At 43.0% G+C, this 18,640-nt stretch overlaps 1 protein-coding gene across 5 annotated transcripts in view; it reads right to left on the reverse strand.

Annotated features, from left to right (window-relative positions):
* LOC123499216 (inactive phospholipase C-like protein 1) overlaps positions 1-18,640 on the reverse strand; it is a 153,057-nt gene that overhangs the window by 13,922 nt on the left and 120,495 nt on the right. For all 5 annotated transcript variants that reach the window (XM_045246966.1, XM_045246965.1, XM_045246962.1 and 2 more), the window contains exons 12-13: positions 4,936-5,110; positions 1,933-2,112 (exon numbers count right to left, since the gene is read on the reverse strand). In XM_045246966.1, coding sequence (XP_045102901.1) covers positions 1,933-2,112; positions 4,936-5,110 — 355 coding nt within the window. The remainder of the gene's footprint in view (positions 1-1,932; positions 2,113-4,935; positions 5,111-18,640) is intronic.

Consider the following 18,640-nt stretch of genomic DNA (forward strand, 5'->3'; position numbering starts at 1 on the left):
CTATGGGAGCAGTGTGTAAAAAAAGACAGTTGAGTTGTACAAGCATTAAATTTGAAGGGTTTATCATGATTCAGGTTGAAGGGAGAGTTGAGTTGAATAGACACTAAATGCCACAACAGAAGAGGGAGATGAACTGCACAGACATGAAGCCAAGAGTTGTACAAACATTAAATTTGAGGAGTTTATCATGGTTCTGGTGACAGCATAACCTATCATCTATACCTATGTTTATATCAATCCACAAAAGCTTGAACACAAAGGACTTAACTGGTAGATATGAAGAAAGTATAGGAGTTGCTAAGAAAGTTGTCAAGAGATATATTAAAGAAGAGAATGTTTGGCTATGGTTGTGAAAAATGACAAGGAAAACAGATAAGGATATAAAGTAAGAGAGGAAATGTGTTGTAAGTGATATTGGTAGAAAAACAGACACATATGGAAGAGACAGTAAATATACCAAGAAAATACAAATGTGAGGAGTGTGTGAAAAGGAAATGAGAAATGTTGAAGATAAAATAGAGATACCAATGAGTGAAGCAATACAGGGATAACTCAAAGACACAGGGACACAGAGAAGAGGAAACAAGAAACAAATGTAGAGGAAAAAAAAGTATGAATTATGTGGAGAAGAAAGAGATGTAGAAGATAAAATAGGGATAAAAATAAATGTGGAAATATAGTGATGAATTAAAGACAAAAAACAACATTGACTCACAGAAGAGAGAAAACAGGAAAAAAAAATGTCCTACAAAAAAGGGAAAAAAGTCAGGCTTAGGAAAACAAGGAGACAACAAACAACTCGTCATCTTAAAACTTATCTCAACAAAGTTTCTCCCTTCTGGTTCTTTTGACAATAGAGTTTAGCTGTAAAGTTTTTTTTTATTTTTTTTTATTTATTTATTTTTTTTTTTTTTTGCTCACTAGATAACCAACTGATCACAACATTAAGAGAAGTGATTCACCACTAACAACTTTATGAATGAGTCGGTTAATTTCATTAATCACTCTACTATATTTGAGAGCTATTAACCCCTTCACTACCATGATGCACTTCCATTCTGGTTACTATTTGGTGATTTTTTTTCAGAAACTCATGTGGGAGATCAAAATAGTGAAAACTCTGGCCATTAACTCCTTCAATACTGGGACGCTTTTTTACTTAGAGTTTTGGGTGATTACACGATTTAATTTACAGTATAGGAAGGGTATATGGATGTCAGAAGATTAATGGCCATGGTCTTCAGTATTTTAATCCCCAAATAAGTTTTTGAAGCTGTATACAATCCCCAAATAGTAATCAGAATGAATATGAAAATGCGTCACGGTACTGAAGGGGTTAATCTTCAAACCTCCATAGACCTATCCTAATGTCAATAAAATGGTCTAAATGTACTAAAGTCCAAAGATAAAAATGTGTCCCAGTCCTGAAGGGGTTAATTCCTGCTTTTAAAAATCTAGCATTACCAAGCCTGAGCCCAATATTCTTCTTGCTTATATACTGTGCTAGATTCTTTTTTATTTGAAATTATCTTGTGTCATTCTTTAAAATATCTGACAGTTTTGCTTCAATGAGGCAAACGAAAAAAAAAAAAAATTTGAATGTAATAAACACTCGATGCATAAGTTTCAATAATGTACTGCCACTAAAAATAAAATATAAATTCAATAATCTACAAATAACCATAAATGAATAAACCAAACAACATACCACTGATAAAAATAAAATCTCAAACAATGCAAACACCAACAGAGACACAGCAGCTTTCAATCAAATAAGAACAACTCAAACTATAAAAAAAATCCCACAATTCAAACACCAGCCATTTAGAGACACTACCAGCCATTTAGAGACAGTATATTTAGCTCATTCCTCAGATCAGAACATACCAATCACCACAGAACAACTGGAAACAATCAAACTCAAAGGCTCACCCATCTGGCAGCCCGCGTTCCAGAAGTCCTGCGGGTTGTAGTTGGAAGAGTCTACCCTGGAGGAGTTAGGATAGACACGAGTGAGGAACTTCTTGTTGTGGTTGACCAGCTCCTCGGGGCACGTGTGGGCCAGCTTGTTGGAGGTGGACTCGCTCAGACTACACATCTCGCTCACGTCTTCTGCAGGAGGGAAATGCATGAGAGAGAGAGAGAGAGAGAGAGAGAGAGAGAGAGAGAGAGAGAGAGAGAGAGACTAAAGACAAACTGGAAGGACTGTATTGTAGTGGACAGCAGGGACAATTTAGACCTTGGGATACTGGAGGATAGGATTAGATACAGGAGACTCTTCAAAAAGCGATCCTACAGAGAGAGAGAGAGAGAGAGAGAGAGAGAGAGAGAGAGAGAGAGAGAGAGTGTGTGATGACAAAAAAGTAGCTTCTTCCAAGAATTTCGGAAAAACCTGAGAGAGAGAGAGAGAGAGAGAGAGAGAGAGAGTCAAATTGGAAGAGGTACATCAAAGAAAAATATCAAAAAGGCGCAAAAAGAAAGACAGATCGACTGACGGAAGTAAAGCATGAAAAAAAAAAAAGTGTGTGTGTGTGTGTGTGTGTGTGTGTGTGTGTGAGGAGCAGAACAAATACATTATCTCCGCTCATTATCTTGTCTCTTCACACTTTTTATCACCATTTTACTTTGTTGCTCTTTCCTTTCCTTCACTTTCTGTCCTTCTTACTTTTCAAGCTTCATAATTTTTTTTTTATTTCCATCTTTCCTTGTTTTTTTTTTTTTTATTTATTTATACCATGTGGGCTTTTCACGGGAGTTTATGGGCTAAAGAGGATATATATAAACTCAAACTTTAAAACTATTCCACATTTTTTCTTGGAGTAACAATCTTTCTTTTTCCTTCCTCCCTTTCCCTCCTTCCTCCTTTTTCAATGTCTCTCAACTTCCTACAGCCTCGTCTAATATAATTCCCCCTCTCAAAAGTTTACTATTACGCGCCACGCTTCCCCTTAATAGCTCCTGTAATAAATGCTGGGGACTTAACGCTAATTCCCTTAAGTTCCTGCAATGTGTGTGTGTGTGTGTGTTTCTCTCCACATCTCATCCATCATCAGCTGTTTACAACTCATCGGTCTCGCAATGCGTCCTTCCTTTATTCCGGCATCCTTCACACACTTCCTTGTTTTTCCTCACAGTCACAGCCTATGGTCTCTTGAATTTTTCCTATACGCTTTACTGAGTTCCCTTCATCGCCTATAACTTTTACAGCCTCCTTCTGCAAATAGTTCGCTCGTTCGTACAATATTTCTATTCCTCTGACCGTGTTTTTGGGTTTGTGTCTTATATTATATCATTCTTGGAATCTTTCATAAAAGAAGACTAAAGTATTTTTTTGGTTTCCTTTCCTTCGCAAAAATTTTAATCTGTCCACAACCTAATTTCTTCCTAATCCTTTTTTTTTTTTGTTATAATTACTTCTATTTCTACTACTAATCTACTGTACTACTACTACTACTACTACTACTACTACTACTACTACTACTACTACAACAACAACAACAACAACAACAACAACAACAACAACTACTACTACTACTACTACTACCACAATTACTACTACTACTATTTATAGTCTTTCTGCTATTATCAAAAAATTCCTGTCTTCATTTTACTCAAGTTATTATATCGGATTTATTTATCTGTTAACCTTTCACATTTCCTTTGCACTAAAATATTGTTACGTACCCCCCTACCCAACCTACCACCGCAGCTGCGCCACCCTCATCTTTCTGGCGCACCCCGCCCCCCCCCACTGCCCTTAACCCCTTGAGTACCATGACGCGTTTCCATATTCATTCTGCTTACTATATGGTGACTTTATACAGCTTTAGAAACTTATGTGGAGGATTAAAATAGTGAAGACAGTGGCCAATATTCTTCTGACCTCCACAGACCCTTCCTAATGTCAATAAAATGGTCTAATCGTACACAATTCCTGAGATAAAACTGTGTCCCAGTACTGAAGGGGTTAACAACGATATCTATTTAGTACCATAATAATGTGGTTCTGTTCTCAATCTTGCTCACCTGTCTCTGATTGTGATTCGGTTCTTCTCTAATACTCACTCTTGTCACTGCCTCTAATCCCTTAAACTCATCACACACGTCTCCCTAATTCTTATTCCCTGATATTCCTTATTCACACTTGTCACTTGTTCTAGTCCCTTCTTTTTTTATTTTAATTCTTGATACTCACTCTTGTCACTGGCTCTAATCCCTTAATTAAACACACGTTTCCCTGATTCTTATTCCCTGATACTCATTATTATTACTATTTTTTTTGTTATGGCCTATAGCGCCTGTAGGCATACTTGAAGGTATGTATGGGAAGTGCTGTTCAGCTTCCACCCATTAGTAGCGCAAGCAATTTTATTTATAGTGGTACCCATATTAGGGCTCATATCACCATCCCAGTACATCTTTGGTGTAACCACCTAGAACTTGGGCATCATGGGGACATGTAGGTAATCACTTGACAAATGGCAAAAGTTTCAAGGCGGTACGTGGTGGAATTGGAACCTACTCGTGGACGTCTGCCCGATCCCCACGCCCACCACCTTATCCACTTCGCCACACGTCAGTTGTCCTAATCCCTTAAACTCACACTTCTTTTATGGTTCTAATTTCCTAATACGCTTGTCTTAGGTTCTGATTCCTTAAACCCACATGTCTTCCTGATTTTAGGCTCGTATTTTCAAACGCTTCTGTGTTTCACCAGCACTATTTCAAAAAAATTTATCTAAATTTCCCGACTTTTTTCTTAAGGTGTTTTTACGGTTCTAGAGACAGATTGACGCGATTTCTACATTATCAAACGAAAAAAACACTCTTGATAACCCCATCCCTAATAATCTCTATGGCCTTTGAAAATTTTCGTGGTGAGAGAGCAAAGCGCTTCTGAATACGGACCTTTGTTCACTGACACTCAATACTCACGCTTGTTTCTCGCCGTGTTGAGGTCAGTGAAGCGGGAGCGTTGGAGGGAGATGAGGGACGAGAGTTCCTTACACAACTTGATCTTCTTGGGGTTGGTATTCCTCTTGGTCTCCCCGCCTTCGTCCTCCTCGCTAACCTCACCTTCATCCTGGTCCTCCCGCGCCAACTTCTTGCCCTGACGAATAGAAGGCAGAGTGATGTGAGGAGATACGATCAGAGAGGCAGAGATTGGAGTTCATATGAGACGTAGCGGAGAGATATAGAGGAGGAAGACTAGTGTGGGTGATAAGAAGATGGAGAATAAAGACATATCAACTGAGACAGCGTGTGTTGGAGTTCATATGAGGAAAAGAGTAAGAAATGTGGGACAGAAGGAAGGGAAATGGTAGGGAACGAGAAAATTGGGGTGTAGAAAAGAGAAAAAAGGAGAAATAAGAGTAAAGAACATAAAAATAAACTGACAGGAGTGAAAATGTTAGAAATAAGAAAAAAACAATAGTAAGAATAAGAAATGTGGGAAAAAAAAGAAAGGAAATGGTAGGAAACGAGAAAATAGGAGTGTAGAAAAAGAGAGAAAAGGAGAAATAAGAGTAAAGAACATAAAAATAAACTGACAGGAGTGAAAATGTTAGTAATAAGACAATAAGTAAGAAGAGCAGAAAGGAGGAGGTGAAAAAAATAAAAGGCTGTAAGATTTGGAGGAAATAAGAAGCGTAAGGAAAGAAAGACGTTGAGGAGGAAAAAGCAAGAGAGAGAGAGAGAGAGAGAGAGAGAGAGAGAGAGAGAGAGAGAGAGAGAGAGAGAGAGAGGCGAGGAGGGTAAAGGAAAAGTGAAAAAGATGTTGAGGAAGAAAGAAGACCATCAGAGAATAAGAAAAATAAAAGAAACAAAAATAAAGAAGGAAAAAGGAAAAAAAAGACAATATGAAGCAAAATGGCGAGATGAGAAGAAAAATAATGAAAAAAGGAATGAGAGAGAGAGAGAGAGAGAGAGAGAGAGAGAGAGAGAGATTAATAGGAATGGCGGGGAGAGGACAGAGAGTGAGTAACTGAGGGTAAAAAGGGAGAAGGGAGGAGGGGAAGGATTTGGTGGCCAGGGATGAATTAAGAAAAAAGAGAGAGAGAGAGAGAGAGAGAGAGAGAGAGAGAGAGAGAGAGAGAGAGAGAGAGAGAGAGAGAGACAGTGAGTAACACGATGCAAAGTGGAAGGACAGGGAGAGAGTGAGGGAGGGAAAGGAAGGAAGGAGAGACATAACAAGAGAGAGAGAGAGAGAGAGAGAGAGAGAGAGAGAGAGAGAGAGAGAGAGAGAGAGAGAGAGATTTAAAAGGGAAAAAAAAATAAAGAGTTTTGCTTCTTGCAGTAAAAGTGAAGGAACTCTGCAAATGGTAATACGTTAGAAATGGGATAGCAAGAAGTTGGAGGTGGAGGAGGAGGAGGAGGAGGAGGAGGAGGAGGAGGAGGAGGAGGAGGAGGAGGAGAGGAGGAGGTGAGATTAAAGGATCTTGAGAGAAGACGGAGGGAGAGAGGAGGAGGGAGAGAGAGAGAGAGAGAGAGAGAGAGAGAGAGAGAGAGAGAGAGAGAGAGAGAGAGAGAGAGAGAGAGAGAGAGAGAGAGAGAGAGAAATTAAAATGGGTCACTACTTCCTCCTCCTCCTCCTCCTCCTCCTCCTCCTCTTCTTCTTTCTCCTCCTCCTCCTCCTCCTCCTCCTCTTCTTCCTCCTCCTCCTCCTCCTCCTCCTCCTCCTCCTCCTCCTCCTCTTCCTCCTCCTCCTCCTCCTCCTCCATCCTTTGAAGATATTCTAATAAAAGCACTAAAAAAAATTCACGTTCTATTTCACTCCTCTCTCTCTCTCTCTCTCTCTCTCTCTCTCTCTCCCTGTGCTGGGTGGTGATCTGGTGGCGCCGCAGGTGTCTCCAGCCGCCACCTGCCGCCCCTGACACGCGTCCCTATATTAGTCAGGTCAGGGGAGGCGTGTTATTATGTTTACTGGTGGTGGTGGTGGTGGTGGTGGTGGTGGTGGTGGCTGTGCTATTGTAGATACTGCTCGGATTAGTGGTGGTGGTGGTGGTGCTATTGCTACTACTGTTATTGTTGCTGCTACTACTATTACTACTTCTGCTACTCCTCCTCCTCCTCCTCCTCCTCCTCCTCCTCCTCCTCCTCCTGCTGCTGCTGCTGCTACTATTTTATAATATTAATCAATTCTGCATTTTTTTCTAAGTAAGGACCAGTGATCGAGAGCAACAAAAAAGTATATGGAAAAAGAAAGGGGAAAAAGATCCACTGAGGTGCCAGTCTCAAAGGAAACGGTAAAAAGGCTCATTTGATGTACTACTACTACTACTACTACTACTACTACTACTACTACTACTACTACTACTACTACTACTACTACTACTACTACTACTACATCTAACTTTATATCAGAGCACAACAAGAGCGATAAATGAAAAGCAAAATAGAAAAGAAAAAAATAGCAGTGGTAGCAACAACAACAACACTTACACCACCACCACCACCACCACCACCATTACTAGTCATAATACGACGTTTTTTCCTGCTCTGGTCTCGTTCGCAGTGGAGTGTCTGAGTCCTTCACTTTGCATACAGTACTTCAACATATCCACTTGGCTGCACAATCCTCCCACTTCCAACGGTCCTTTCCCTCCTACTTCTCCTCTTCCTCCTCCTCGTCGTCTCATGTCCACTATGGTTCTCAAACGCTTCTCTGCTTCACCTCCACTATTTCAAAAGGCTTTATCTAAATCTATACGAGTTTTAAGGTGTTTTTACGGTTCTAATGGCAGACTGACAAGATTTCCATATCATTAACTGGAGAAACCCTCTTGAAAACCCCGCTAGTCATCTCTGTGGCCTTGGAAAATAGTCGTGGTGAGAGACTAAAACGTTTCTGAATACTGACATTTCCTTCTCCTCCTCCTCCTCCTCCTCCTCCTCCTCCTCCTCCTCCTCTTCTGTATCCGTTTCATCTCGCCCCCTTCCTCAATCCCTCGATTCACGTAACGGATAGAAAATCACTCCAGCGCCACCGTTACAAGTGAAAAAGTCCATTCTGATCATCTATCGGGGAAAGAAAGGTGAACATGACGGGAAGTTAGTACACAGAACGCCCCAAGTAATCCACAGTTTGTAGGACTTCACGGCGGGTTTGGTGTGAAGGTATGAATAATGTGGTTCTTTCATAATGGCTACTCTCACGGGGCAGGGAGTTAAATCTCGCTTTATTCACGCTTCATGGTAACACTACGGCAGGGAGATTCAGAGAGTGGTATTCGTAAACGTTTGGGTCTCTTATTTCCATTCCTAAAGGCCGTAGCGATAGTTGTGTTCTCAGACTGTAAGATACCACAGTAACTCTTGTATCAGGCTCCAGTGTGGCTCTCTCTCTCTCTCTCTCTCTCTCTCTCTCTCTCTCTCTCTCTCTCTCTCTCTCTCTCTCTCTAGAATTCTTTTAAGCTTTTAAGTTTATCAAAAGCACATATTTATAATTTTCTTCATTTTTCCTATTTATGAGGCTTTTGTGCTCTCTCTCTCTCTCTCTCTCTCTCTCTCTCTCTCTCTCTCTCTCTCTCTCTCTCTCTCTCTCTCTCTCTCTCTCTCAATTTTCTCAACTATGTTTGTTCTTTTGATTATTCGTTTGTTTGTCTGTTCTCTCTGTCTGTATGTCTGTCTGTCTGTCAGTGTGTTTGGTTGTCTGTCTGTCTGTTTGTCTGTATGTTTTTGTTCTTTTTTACTTGTCTGTTTTGTCTGTCAGTCTCTATCTAAACCAGGGGTTCTCAACCTTTTTATCGTTAAGAACCCCCTGAGTTATAAGACCATCTACCAGTACCCCCAGTATTATCACACGGAACATGAAACTCAACATGCAATGGCACTGCAAAGGATTTTATTAGATCAGCCATCTAAGTACCCGTGGAAATCTTCTTATGAACCCCCTGTGGTTTCGCGCTGTCAGGATGGCCACTGTCCATGAGCTAACATCATTAGGTCTCTATGACGCTGAAGACGTCTATGCAGAACGGTTTGGTTGGCAATAGACAATCTCATTATCAGACTTTGATTTCTAAGTTATGAAAATAATCTCATTTACGGGGCTTCATAGGTTCATGGTGTCTTGTAGTCTACTTATTAACCTAGAAGGAAAGAAAATATCATACTAACTTCGAGCTATCAATTGAGGAAGAAGTAATCTTTGTCCCAGGAATAGAGCAAGATGGTATATAAAAACACAATGCATAGTTATAACCTAACTCTACTATTATAGCGTTTTTGTCGTAGATACATGTTTAGAAATACTTTACCTATCTTGATATCTCCTTATGTGACAAAAGAATATCCAAAAATATACGATATGCAGTTGACCATCTTTTCTGTGAAATATTACGATATCTGTTGAATCTGGCAACTTCAACGGGAGTTTGGGTCCTCTCCTAGTGTTTCCTTATGATTGAAACATTGATATTTACACGTCATTGTGATCAGGGAAATAAAGAAAACTAAGTTTGCTTTTTCTAAGAGCATGAAATAGAAAAATTTATGTTTACAAGTGGCAGTTTATGTATAAGACACGCAAACCTGTGTGCACTCATCCACTCTATCCAGAAGCTTAACTAATTTTCAAAAGTTCCCCAATAGCTACACAACTACCATTGGTCTACTGTTTCTATCCAGTTACCTACAAACACGTACACATTCACGGCAGCAACATGCAAAGTACACTAAATACTCCGGAGCAAAGCTGCCTCACCTTGTTTCATTAATCAGCTAACTCTTGCACACTTTCACACCAAAGCTATTTTTCATTTACCATCGACGATTTTATATTCGAATCAAAATTAAAACGACGATTGAGAACTTTCGGCCTAAAGATGTTTGAGGGCCGTGACGGCCTTGGGCGCCGCACGGGGGAAGGAGGTGGCCGTCGGGTCCGGCCTGGGGCCCAAGGCAGGGAACTGGCTGCAGGTCCTGCTTTTCCTTGGTGGCCTCAAGCTTCACTACTAGTCGTCCACTTGCAGCGCATCACACTAGGCAAGGGTCGCCATAAGCAAGAGATCAATGTCTACCACTCACCGGATGGTGCCGTGAGGGGCCCTAAAGGGGTGATAAGGGCTCCTTGCATAGAATATGATGGTGAGTGGTGTGTACGGGACCTCTGCTTATAATGACACCGGGCTGAACAACTCGCCATGAACGAGGGCACGCTGTGCGCCATGAGCCAGGCACTGACAGTACCAGTGGTCCTTTACGTTAGGTTAGGTTAGGTTAGGTTAGGTTAGGTTAGGTTAGGTAAAAAGGACTCACTTCATGACAGCGTTTGGGGAGTGGTGTGTGGCGGGTCATTGCTCATGGCGACCTGTGTGAGGCATTGCAAGGTTGCATCGTCACTGCTCTCATAACCACGGGACTGGGGTTGACCCTTTCTGGGTAAAAAGTTTCGTCCCAGTACCTGTGTAGGTAATAATACTTTGGATCGTTTCGCCATCGCCATCGCCGCACCGTTAGCCTCGATAAACGGATCGTTATCCTCAACAAACACATCTGTACCGTGGACACTGGAATCGCAACCTGTCGTGGAATCCCATTGTTAGCGTGGACTCATTTTCCTTCGCGGCTTCAAGCTCACTGATTGTTGTCAACTTGCAGCGCCTCATACTAGGCAAGGCGTCGCCTTAAGCAGGGTGCCGTGTCTACCGTCCATCAGATGATGCCGTGAGGGGCCTTTAAGGGGTGATAAGGGCTCCTTGCATAGAGTCTGGTGGTGAGTGGTGTGTACAGGACCTCTGCTTATAATGACATCGGGCTGAACAACTCGCCATGAACGAGGGCACGCTGTGCGCCATGAGCCAGGCACTGACCGTACCAGTGGTCCTTTACGGGGTGAAAAGGACTCACTGACAGTGTTTGGGGAGTGGAGTGTGGCGGGTTATGCTCATGGCTACCCGTGTGAGGCGCAGTAAGGTGGCAGCGTCACTCTCCTCGCACTCACGGGTCTGGGGTGAACTCTTACGGGGTGAAAGGGTTCGCCCCAGTACCTGTGTAGGCAAGTGAACTTCAATTGCGTCGCAGTGAGGTGGCAGCGCCACTCTCCTCGCACCTAAGGGTGTGGGGTGGACCCTTACGGGGTGAAAGGGTTCATCCCAGTACCTGTGTAGGCAAGTGGACTTCAATTGCAGCGCAGGAAGGTGGCAGCGTCACTTTACTCGCACTCAAGGGTGTTGGGTGGATCCTTACGGGGTGAAAGGGTTCGTCCCAGTACCTGTGTAGGCAAGTGGACTTCAATATTGTGTCTTGAAATCGCATCGTGAGGACTGGAACCGCATCGACATCGTGGAAACCCGCATCGTTCCCGTGGAAACTGGAATTGCATCTTGATCGTGGAAACTCGCATTATTATCTTGGAAACTGGAAGGGCATCTTTATCATGGAAAGGCATCGTCATTTTGGAAACTTGCATCGCTATCGAGGAAACTGGAATGCCATTGTTATCTTGGAAACTCGGAGCGCTATCGAGGAATCTGGAATCAAATCTTATCGTACACACTGTTATCGTGGAAGCTCTCGTGATCGTCGTTCGTTTCGTTATCTCTGAATTACTTAATTAGTCTTGGTATTATTATTAGCTTCCGTAATAATAGAGATGTTGGTCATTTTATCTTATCTTTTTACTGTATTTTTTTCAGGGTACAGTTTAGTGTTCTTCAACCTTTTCTAAATTCGTGCACCTTTTCGAGAAGCAAGGAGGACTATAAAAGAAATGCATCAATATTCGTAATTTTCCCTACTTTAAGACTGAAAATCGATAGATAACATTATTGAATATCTACCTGAAGCTACAGTTTTTTAGTCCTAAACAGTCGCTATATAGAGCGAAATGTACTATAACAAAATGCCACATCTCAAACACATTAGGCCCGTGTTCCGTCGGAGTGTAATATATTACTATTGTGAATAAATCGCAATACTTTGATTAATATCAATAGGAGAGGACCCAAACTGTCACAATTTCAGTGTTCGCAGGAGAGAGTCAGTATCGTCTCGCGGTACAGAGTAATCGTCTCTAAACACTGTATTACGATGTATCTATTGATTTGCCAGGGTTTTACTCCTACCAGTATTTTTCTGTTCTTATTCTACCATGGTATTTCTTTATAGTTACTTGAGTTTATACGACTGACATCATAATATAGAGCAAAACATAATTGTCTGGTGTACCAAGATCTTTCATTTCTAGAGACTTAAAGACAGCACGGAACCTTAACACACATTTCACCTCGCTTCTGCACAGGTTAATTCTTCTTCTTCTCAACCTTTTAATGTGATGTACCCTCGAAGTCTTTCAGTATTGATCACGTACCCTTACCCACAATGCAGCGTCAGGAAGGGTAACAATAAATGCATGGTTTATTGACTTAGTTTATTAAGTTTAAATTGTGTTATATATGTGGAGCAGACACAATTTTTAATTAATATTAGTATGTTTCTATGAGGTAGTGTCGATAGGAACTGGTACCTCACAGGGAGACACTATATGTGACTAACATGCAATGCATTTACCAAAAGGAACTATATCAGACAATTTTCGATCATTATGGCAGTGAACTAGTGTTGCTTGCAGCTAGTTGCAACTTGTAACTAGTAACAGTGATAAATAAGTCACTGTGTGTGTGAATAACATATAAGATAAGAAATCGGAACAAATATTATAGGTTTGCAAGGTTGTGTGGCAACTGTAATCCAAGAGAGCTTCCTCTCAAGTGATATAACTCCAAGAGTTTCCTTGTTAACGTTGTTAACGTGTACTGGTTCTAGTGAAGGACACATTGTATACTACAAACGAATTTGCTGCTATTCAAAACTGAAGTATTTTGAGAAACCTGCCGCGTACCCCAAAAATTCCTCTCACGTACCCCTGGGAAGTACGCGTACCCCAGGTTGAGAACCCCTGATCTAAACTATCTATCTATTTATTTGCCTCTCTCTCTCTCTCTCTCTCTCTCTCTCTCTCTCTCTCTCTCTCTCTCTCTCTCTCTCTCTCTCTCTCATAACAACTTTCAAAGGACACGATGGTTGTTTGTCAGGGTTTTTTTTTAGAACGTAAGACTTCTTGGTAACAATCTGATAAGGCGCACGATTGGTGTGAAGGTAAAACATTATATTCCTTAACGCTTGATTTCAAAGACCGAGGAGATGATTAGCCGGTTCTCAGGATGTCTTCTCTTTCTCTGTTGACATGGCTACACAAACATAACTGAATTGCTGAAGTTGTGTAAGGAGAAGTGGTGGAATTTGACACACGAGGCAATTGGGATTAGGTGAAGGAGAAACAGGATTAACCGGGTTCTCAGGTTCTTTTTTTATCTTTTGACAAGGCAACATGAACATTACTGAGTTACTGAAGTTAATTGTGTAAGAAGTGGTGGAATGAGACACACGAGGCAAATGGAATTGGATGAAGAAGCAGATGATAGAAGGCAATGGAGAAAATACATAAGAGAATCCAACACCATTAATGATCACGAATAAATGGATCATGTCAAGATTAGCAAACCCTCCAGCTCTCCTTGTTTCCCGTCTCCCCCTTCGCAGCTCTCTCACTCAACTGACAAAACGTGTAAATGAAAATGTTAACCAAAACTAACTTAACCCTATCTTTACCCTAATCTAATCTGGGTTAAAGTTAGAGTTACGTTAGGTTAGGTTAAAGATAGAGTTAGGTTAGTTTTGGTTAACATATCTTCATTCACACGTCATGTCAGCCGAGTGAAAGAGCAGCGAAGGGGAAGCCGGGAAACGAGGAGAGCTGGAGAGTTCGCTAATCCTGACATGATCCGAATAAATAGTATAAAGACAAATCGTCCCAGCGCTACCTACCAATCATCGCATGTATAACAAATGAAGGATCGTTGTATCTATTCCCTGGAGATGAAGAGAGATAACGAAACACGCAGCATGGTTCAAGTCCTCGCCTTTCTTAGCAAACAGAACACACAGAAGTTGGAGACACGAACACAGACATAGACATAAATTCTTGACTTTTTCGTTCCCTCATGAGAGTCCTTGAAGAAAACGGCATTGAGATGATATGTCGAATTGTCCTGAGTGTTTTAAGAAGAGTTGTCGAGTTCTCCTGAGTGTTTGAAGAAGATTTTTCGGGTTCTCGAGTGTTTTGGGAAGACTTGTCAAATTTTCAAGAGTATTTTTCTACCAAAGATGAGGAAAATACTTAAAGCTATCACCGCAGTCATGAATACACCATTCAAAACCTCATGGACAGACTGTATTGCTTCAACCCCTTCAGAACTGGGACGCATTTTTATCTTGAGTTTTAGGTATGATTAGACGATTTTATTTACACTAGGAAGGGTCTATGGAGGTCAGAAGATTAATAGCCAGAGTCTTTACTATTTTACTCCCCACATAACTTTCTGAAGCTGTACAAAATCACCAAATAGTAAGGAAAATAGATATGAAAACGTGTCGTGAAACTGAAGAGGGTTAAAAATAATGAGAAAAAAAATATATGACCTCTGCCACACTCCTAAGAACTTCAAAAAATGTACATAACTTTGCTTCTAGTTTGCGATTTCCTTCTACTTATCAAACACAAAGAGACAGACGGACACAGATACAGGTACATGTGTTGCCAATTAAGGTCAGGTATTGTATGTAACACTAATGCTACATGTGTTCTTTGTATTTCCTCGCCTTGTATTGCCCTGTAACAAGCTGCCCTAGTCACCGTCACGCCTCTCCCTGCTTCCTGGTCCCTGTCTGTCTGTCTGTCTGTCTGTCTGTCTCCCACAACTCAGGGTCAGAAATCAGAACGTAACGAGCGAGGCAGGTGTGAGAAATCAAATTAGAAGTGCATTAGTGAATATGAAGACTGGTGAGCTTTGGTACACGTGTTTGTCTGTGTTATCATTCATGTTGTTTTTCCTCCTCCTTCTCTTTTTTTCTTCCTCTTCTTCTTCTCCTTCTTCTTCTTCTTCTTCTTCTTCTTCTTCTTCTTCTTCTTCTTCTTCTTTTTCTTCTTCTTCTTGTTTTTTTTCTTTTGTTAATCGGCTTAATCATTTGTAAGTCTATTTTCCTCATCTTCCTCTTTCTCCTCTTCCTCTTCTTCTTCCTCTTTCTCCTTCAACTTCCACTCTTCCTCTTCCTCCTCTTTCTCCTCCAACTCCTTCTCTTCCTCTTCTTCTTCTTTTCTTCCAATTCCTCTTCTTCCTCCTCCTCCTCTTTCTCCTCCAACTCTTTCTCTTCCTCTTCCTCCGCCTCCTTCTCCTCCAACTCCTCTTTCTGTTCCTCCTCCTCCTCCTCCTCCTCCTCCTCCTCCTCCTCCTCCTCCTCTTCCTCCTCCTCCTCCTCCTCCTCCTCCTCCTCCTCCAACTTTTTCTCCTCCTCCTCCTCCTCCTCCTCCTTCAACTCCTTCCATTCCACCACCACCACCACCACCACCTCCTCCTTTTATCCTTACACGCTTCCTCCTCCTCTTGTTCTCCTCTTCTTGTTAAACATCTTAATCATTTGTAAGCTCTTATTTCACCACCACCACCACCACCACCACCACCACCACCACTACCGTCTCTAACTCCTCCTTTCTATTGTCCTAATCCTCTTATTCTCATCCTCGTCCTCATTATCTCATCACCTCCTCCTCCCCCTCCTCCTTCTCTTCATTCCCGCCAACCACAGTCCAGGAAAACAACGAGGAACAGTGGAAAATAGAATCAGGTGACCCGCAGAGACAGAAAGACGGCCGAGGGAAGAAAGGAACAGGTGATAAAGAAAGAATAGATAGGAAAAGATAGATAAGGGAACAAGACTGGACTGAAGCCAAACTCTCTTCTTCTCTTCACAATAAAGGAACTCTCCTCCTCCTCCTCCTCCTCCTCCTCCTCCTCCTCCTCCCTCTCTTCGTTTTCTTTATTCACTCCTTCCTTCTCTCCCTCAATCATCTGTCTCCTTCCTTCCTTCCTTCCTTCATCACTTCTTTGCCTTCCTCTTTGTTATTTGTTTCATTTCATTCCTTCCTGCATTGTCTCTCTTTCTCTCTGTCTCTCTCTCTCTCTCTCTCTCTCTCTCTCTCTCTCTCTCTCTCTCTCTCTCTCTCTTTTCATTCCTTCATGCATTGTCTGTCTGCCTGCTCTCTCTCTCTCTCTCTCTCTCTCTCTCTCTCTCTCTCTCTCTCTCTCTCTCTCTCTCTCTCTCTCTTCCATTCACTTTTCTCCAGACTCTTTCCTCTCTCATTTATTTTGTCGTCCTCTTCCTCTTCCTCTTCCTCCTCCTCTTCTTCTCCTCCTCCTCCTCCTCCTCCTCCTCCTCCTCCTCCTCCTCCTCCTCCTCCTCCTCCTCCTCCTCCTCCTCCTCTTTCTCCATTCAGACCAACCACTGGCCTTCCCTCCCTCCCTCCCTCCCTCCCTCCTTCCCTCCTACCTTTCCTTAGTTATTGCACCTTCGCCCTTCGCTTTCGTCCTCCTCTCTTCCTCCTCCTTTTCTTTCTTTCTCTCTCTCTCTCTCTCTCTCTCTCTCTCTCTCTCTCTCTCTCTCTCTCTCTCTCTCTCTCTCTCTCTCTCTCTCTCCCTCCTTTCCTTTCAACAACTTTCTTCCTCCTTTTTTTTTTTCTCTTTTGCCTGTTTATGTCCTTTCCTCCTCTCCTTCCCTCTTTTCCTCTTTTTTTTCTCTTCCTCCTTTTTCTCTTTCTCTCTCTGTCTCTGTCCTTTCTCTCTCCTACCATCCTTCCTAACTTTCCTTCTCCTATTCTCCTTTTCTCCTCTCTGTTTCTTTCTCTATCCTTTCCCATCCCCCCCCACTCTCTTCCTTCCTTTTCTCTTTCTCTGTCTTTGTCTAAATCCTCTCCTTTCTTTTTCCCCTTCCCATTCTTCTTTCCTTTCATGTTCCTCCTACTTTCTTTAATTTTCTTTATCTCTATCTCTGTCTCCGTCCTCTCCTTCCTTCTTCCCCCCCACTTTCTTTAATTTTCTCTATCTCTATCTCTGTCATCCTACTTTCTTTAATCTCTCTATCTCCGTCCTCTCCTTCCTCCTTCTTCCCCTACTTTCTTTAATTCTCTCTTTCTCTATCTCTGTCTCCGTCCTCTCCTTCCTTCTCCCCTCAACTTTCTTTCATTTTCTCTTTCCCTATCTCTCTGTCTCTGTCCTTTCCCTCCCCTCCCACCTTCCTTCCCTCCCTCCCTCCTTCCCTTTCATCTCAACAAATATTATCAGGGGAAACACGCAATATTGGTCCTGTAACTATTCCTCGCTACCAGGATACTTGCCACTGAAAAAAACTGTAGCGAAAGAGAACTGCTGCACTAAACGCTTCCAGAGAGAGAGAGAGAGAGAGAGAGAGAGAGAGAGAGAGAGAGAGAGAGAGAGAGAGGAGGGGAGTAGTGAGGTAGAGGGAACTGACAAATAGACACGCACACACTTGGGAAAGGAAATGATGAAGGGAATGAATGGAGGTGAAGGAGAATGAGAGAGAGAGAGAGAGAGAGAGAGAGAGAGAGAGAGAGAGAGAGAGAGAGAGAGAGAGAGAGAGAGAGAGAGAGAGAGAGAGAGAGAGAGAGCAAACCTGAAGCAATCACAGAAGACAGACCCGTGCACTAGTAACAAGGGATGGGCGTGGGTGTGAGTGAAGTGGCGTGGGTTGTGTCGGGCGTACGTGGGTCCTGAGTGTCTGACCGCCCTTCCCCATCCGCCTACCCGCCCCGCCCCGCCCGCCCTTTCCGCCCTGCCCCTTCCCGCCCCGCCTGGCGTATTGCGGGGGGGCGAGGTGTGCTGCCCGTCCCTGCCTCCAGGCGTGACCCACCCACTGTGATCTGCCTCCTGACGCCGACGCAGCTGTCTCCCCGCGCCCTGCGTCACCCACAAAGCAGCTTCTTTCTTCCCCGCCACGCCCCGCCCCTTCGTTCAGCCAAGTATCGCCTCACGCACTCTCGTAGCATCTCACACACTCACGCAGCAACTTACACACTCACGCAGCACACACTCACACACTCACGCAGCTCACGCACTCACGCACTCACACACTCACGCACTCACGCAGCAACTACACACTCACGCACTCTCACACTCACGCAGCAACTCACACACTCACGCAGCAACTCACACACTCACGCACTCACGCAGCAACTCACACACTCACGCACTCACGCAGCAACTTACACACTCACGCACTCACGTAGCATCTCACACACTCACACACTCACGCACTCACGCAGCAACTCACACATTCACGCACTCACGCAGCAACTCACGCACTCACGCAGCAACTCACACTCACGAACTCACGCAGCAACTCACACACTCACGCACTCACGCAGCACTTACACACTCACGAACTCACGCAGCAACTCACACACTCACGCACTCACGCAGCAACTCACACACTCACGCACTCACGCAGCAACTCACACACTCACGCACTCACGCAGCAACTCACACATTCACGCACTCACGCGGCATTTCATACACTCACGCACTCACGCAGCAACTCACGCACTCACGCAGCAGCAACTCACGCACTCACGCAGCAACTCCGCACTCACGCAACGACAATGAGATCAAGGCAGCAACACCAAACATATCAAACTCTATTCTGAAACACCTCAGCGCCGCACCTCTGCTACATTCAAAAGACTCTACGTAATTGAAGCTACACGAGTTTCTAAAGGTGTTTTTACGGC

The sequence above is a fragment of the Portunus trituberculatus genome, chromosome 49 (genome assembly GCF_017591435.1).
Source record: "Portunus trituberculatus isolate SZX2019 chromosome 49, ASM1759143v1, whole genome shotgun sequence".
NCBI lineage: Eukaryota > Metazoa > Arthropoda > Malacostraca > Decapoda > Portunidae > Portunus > Portunus trituberculatus.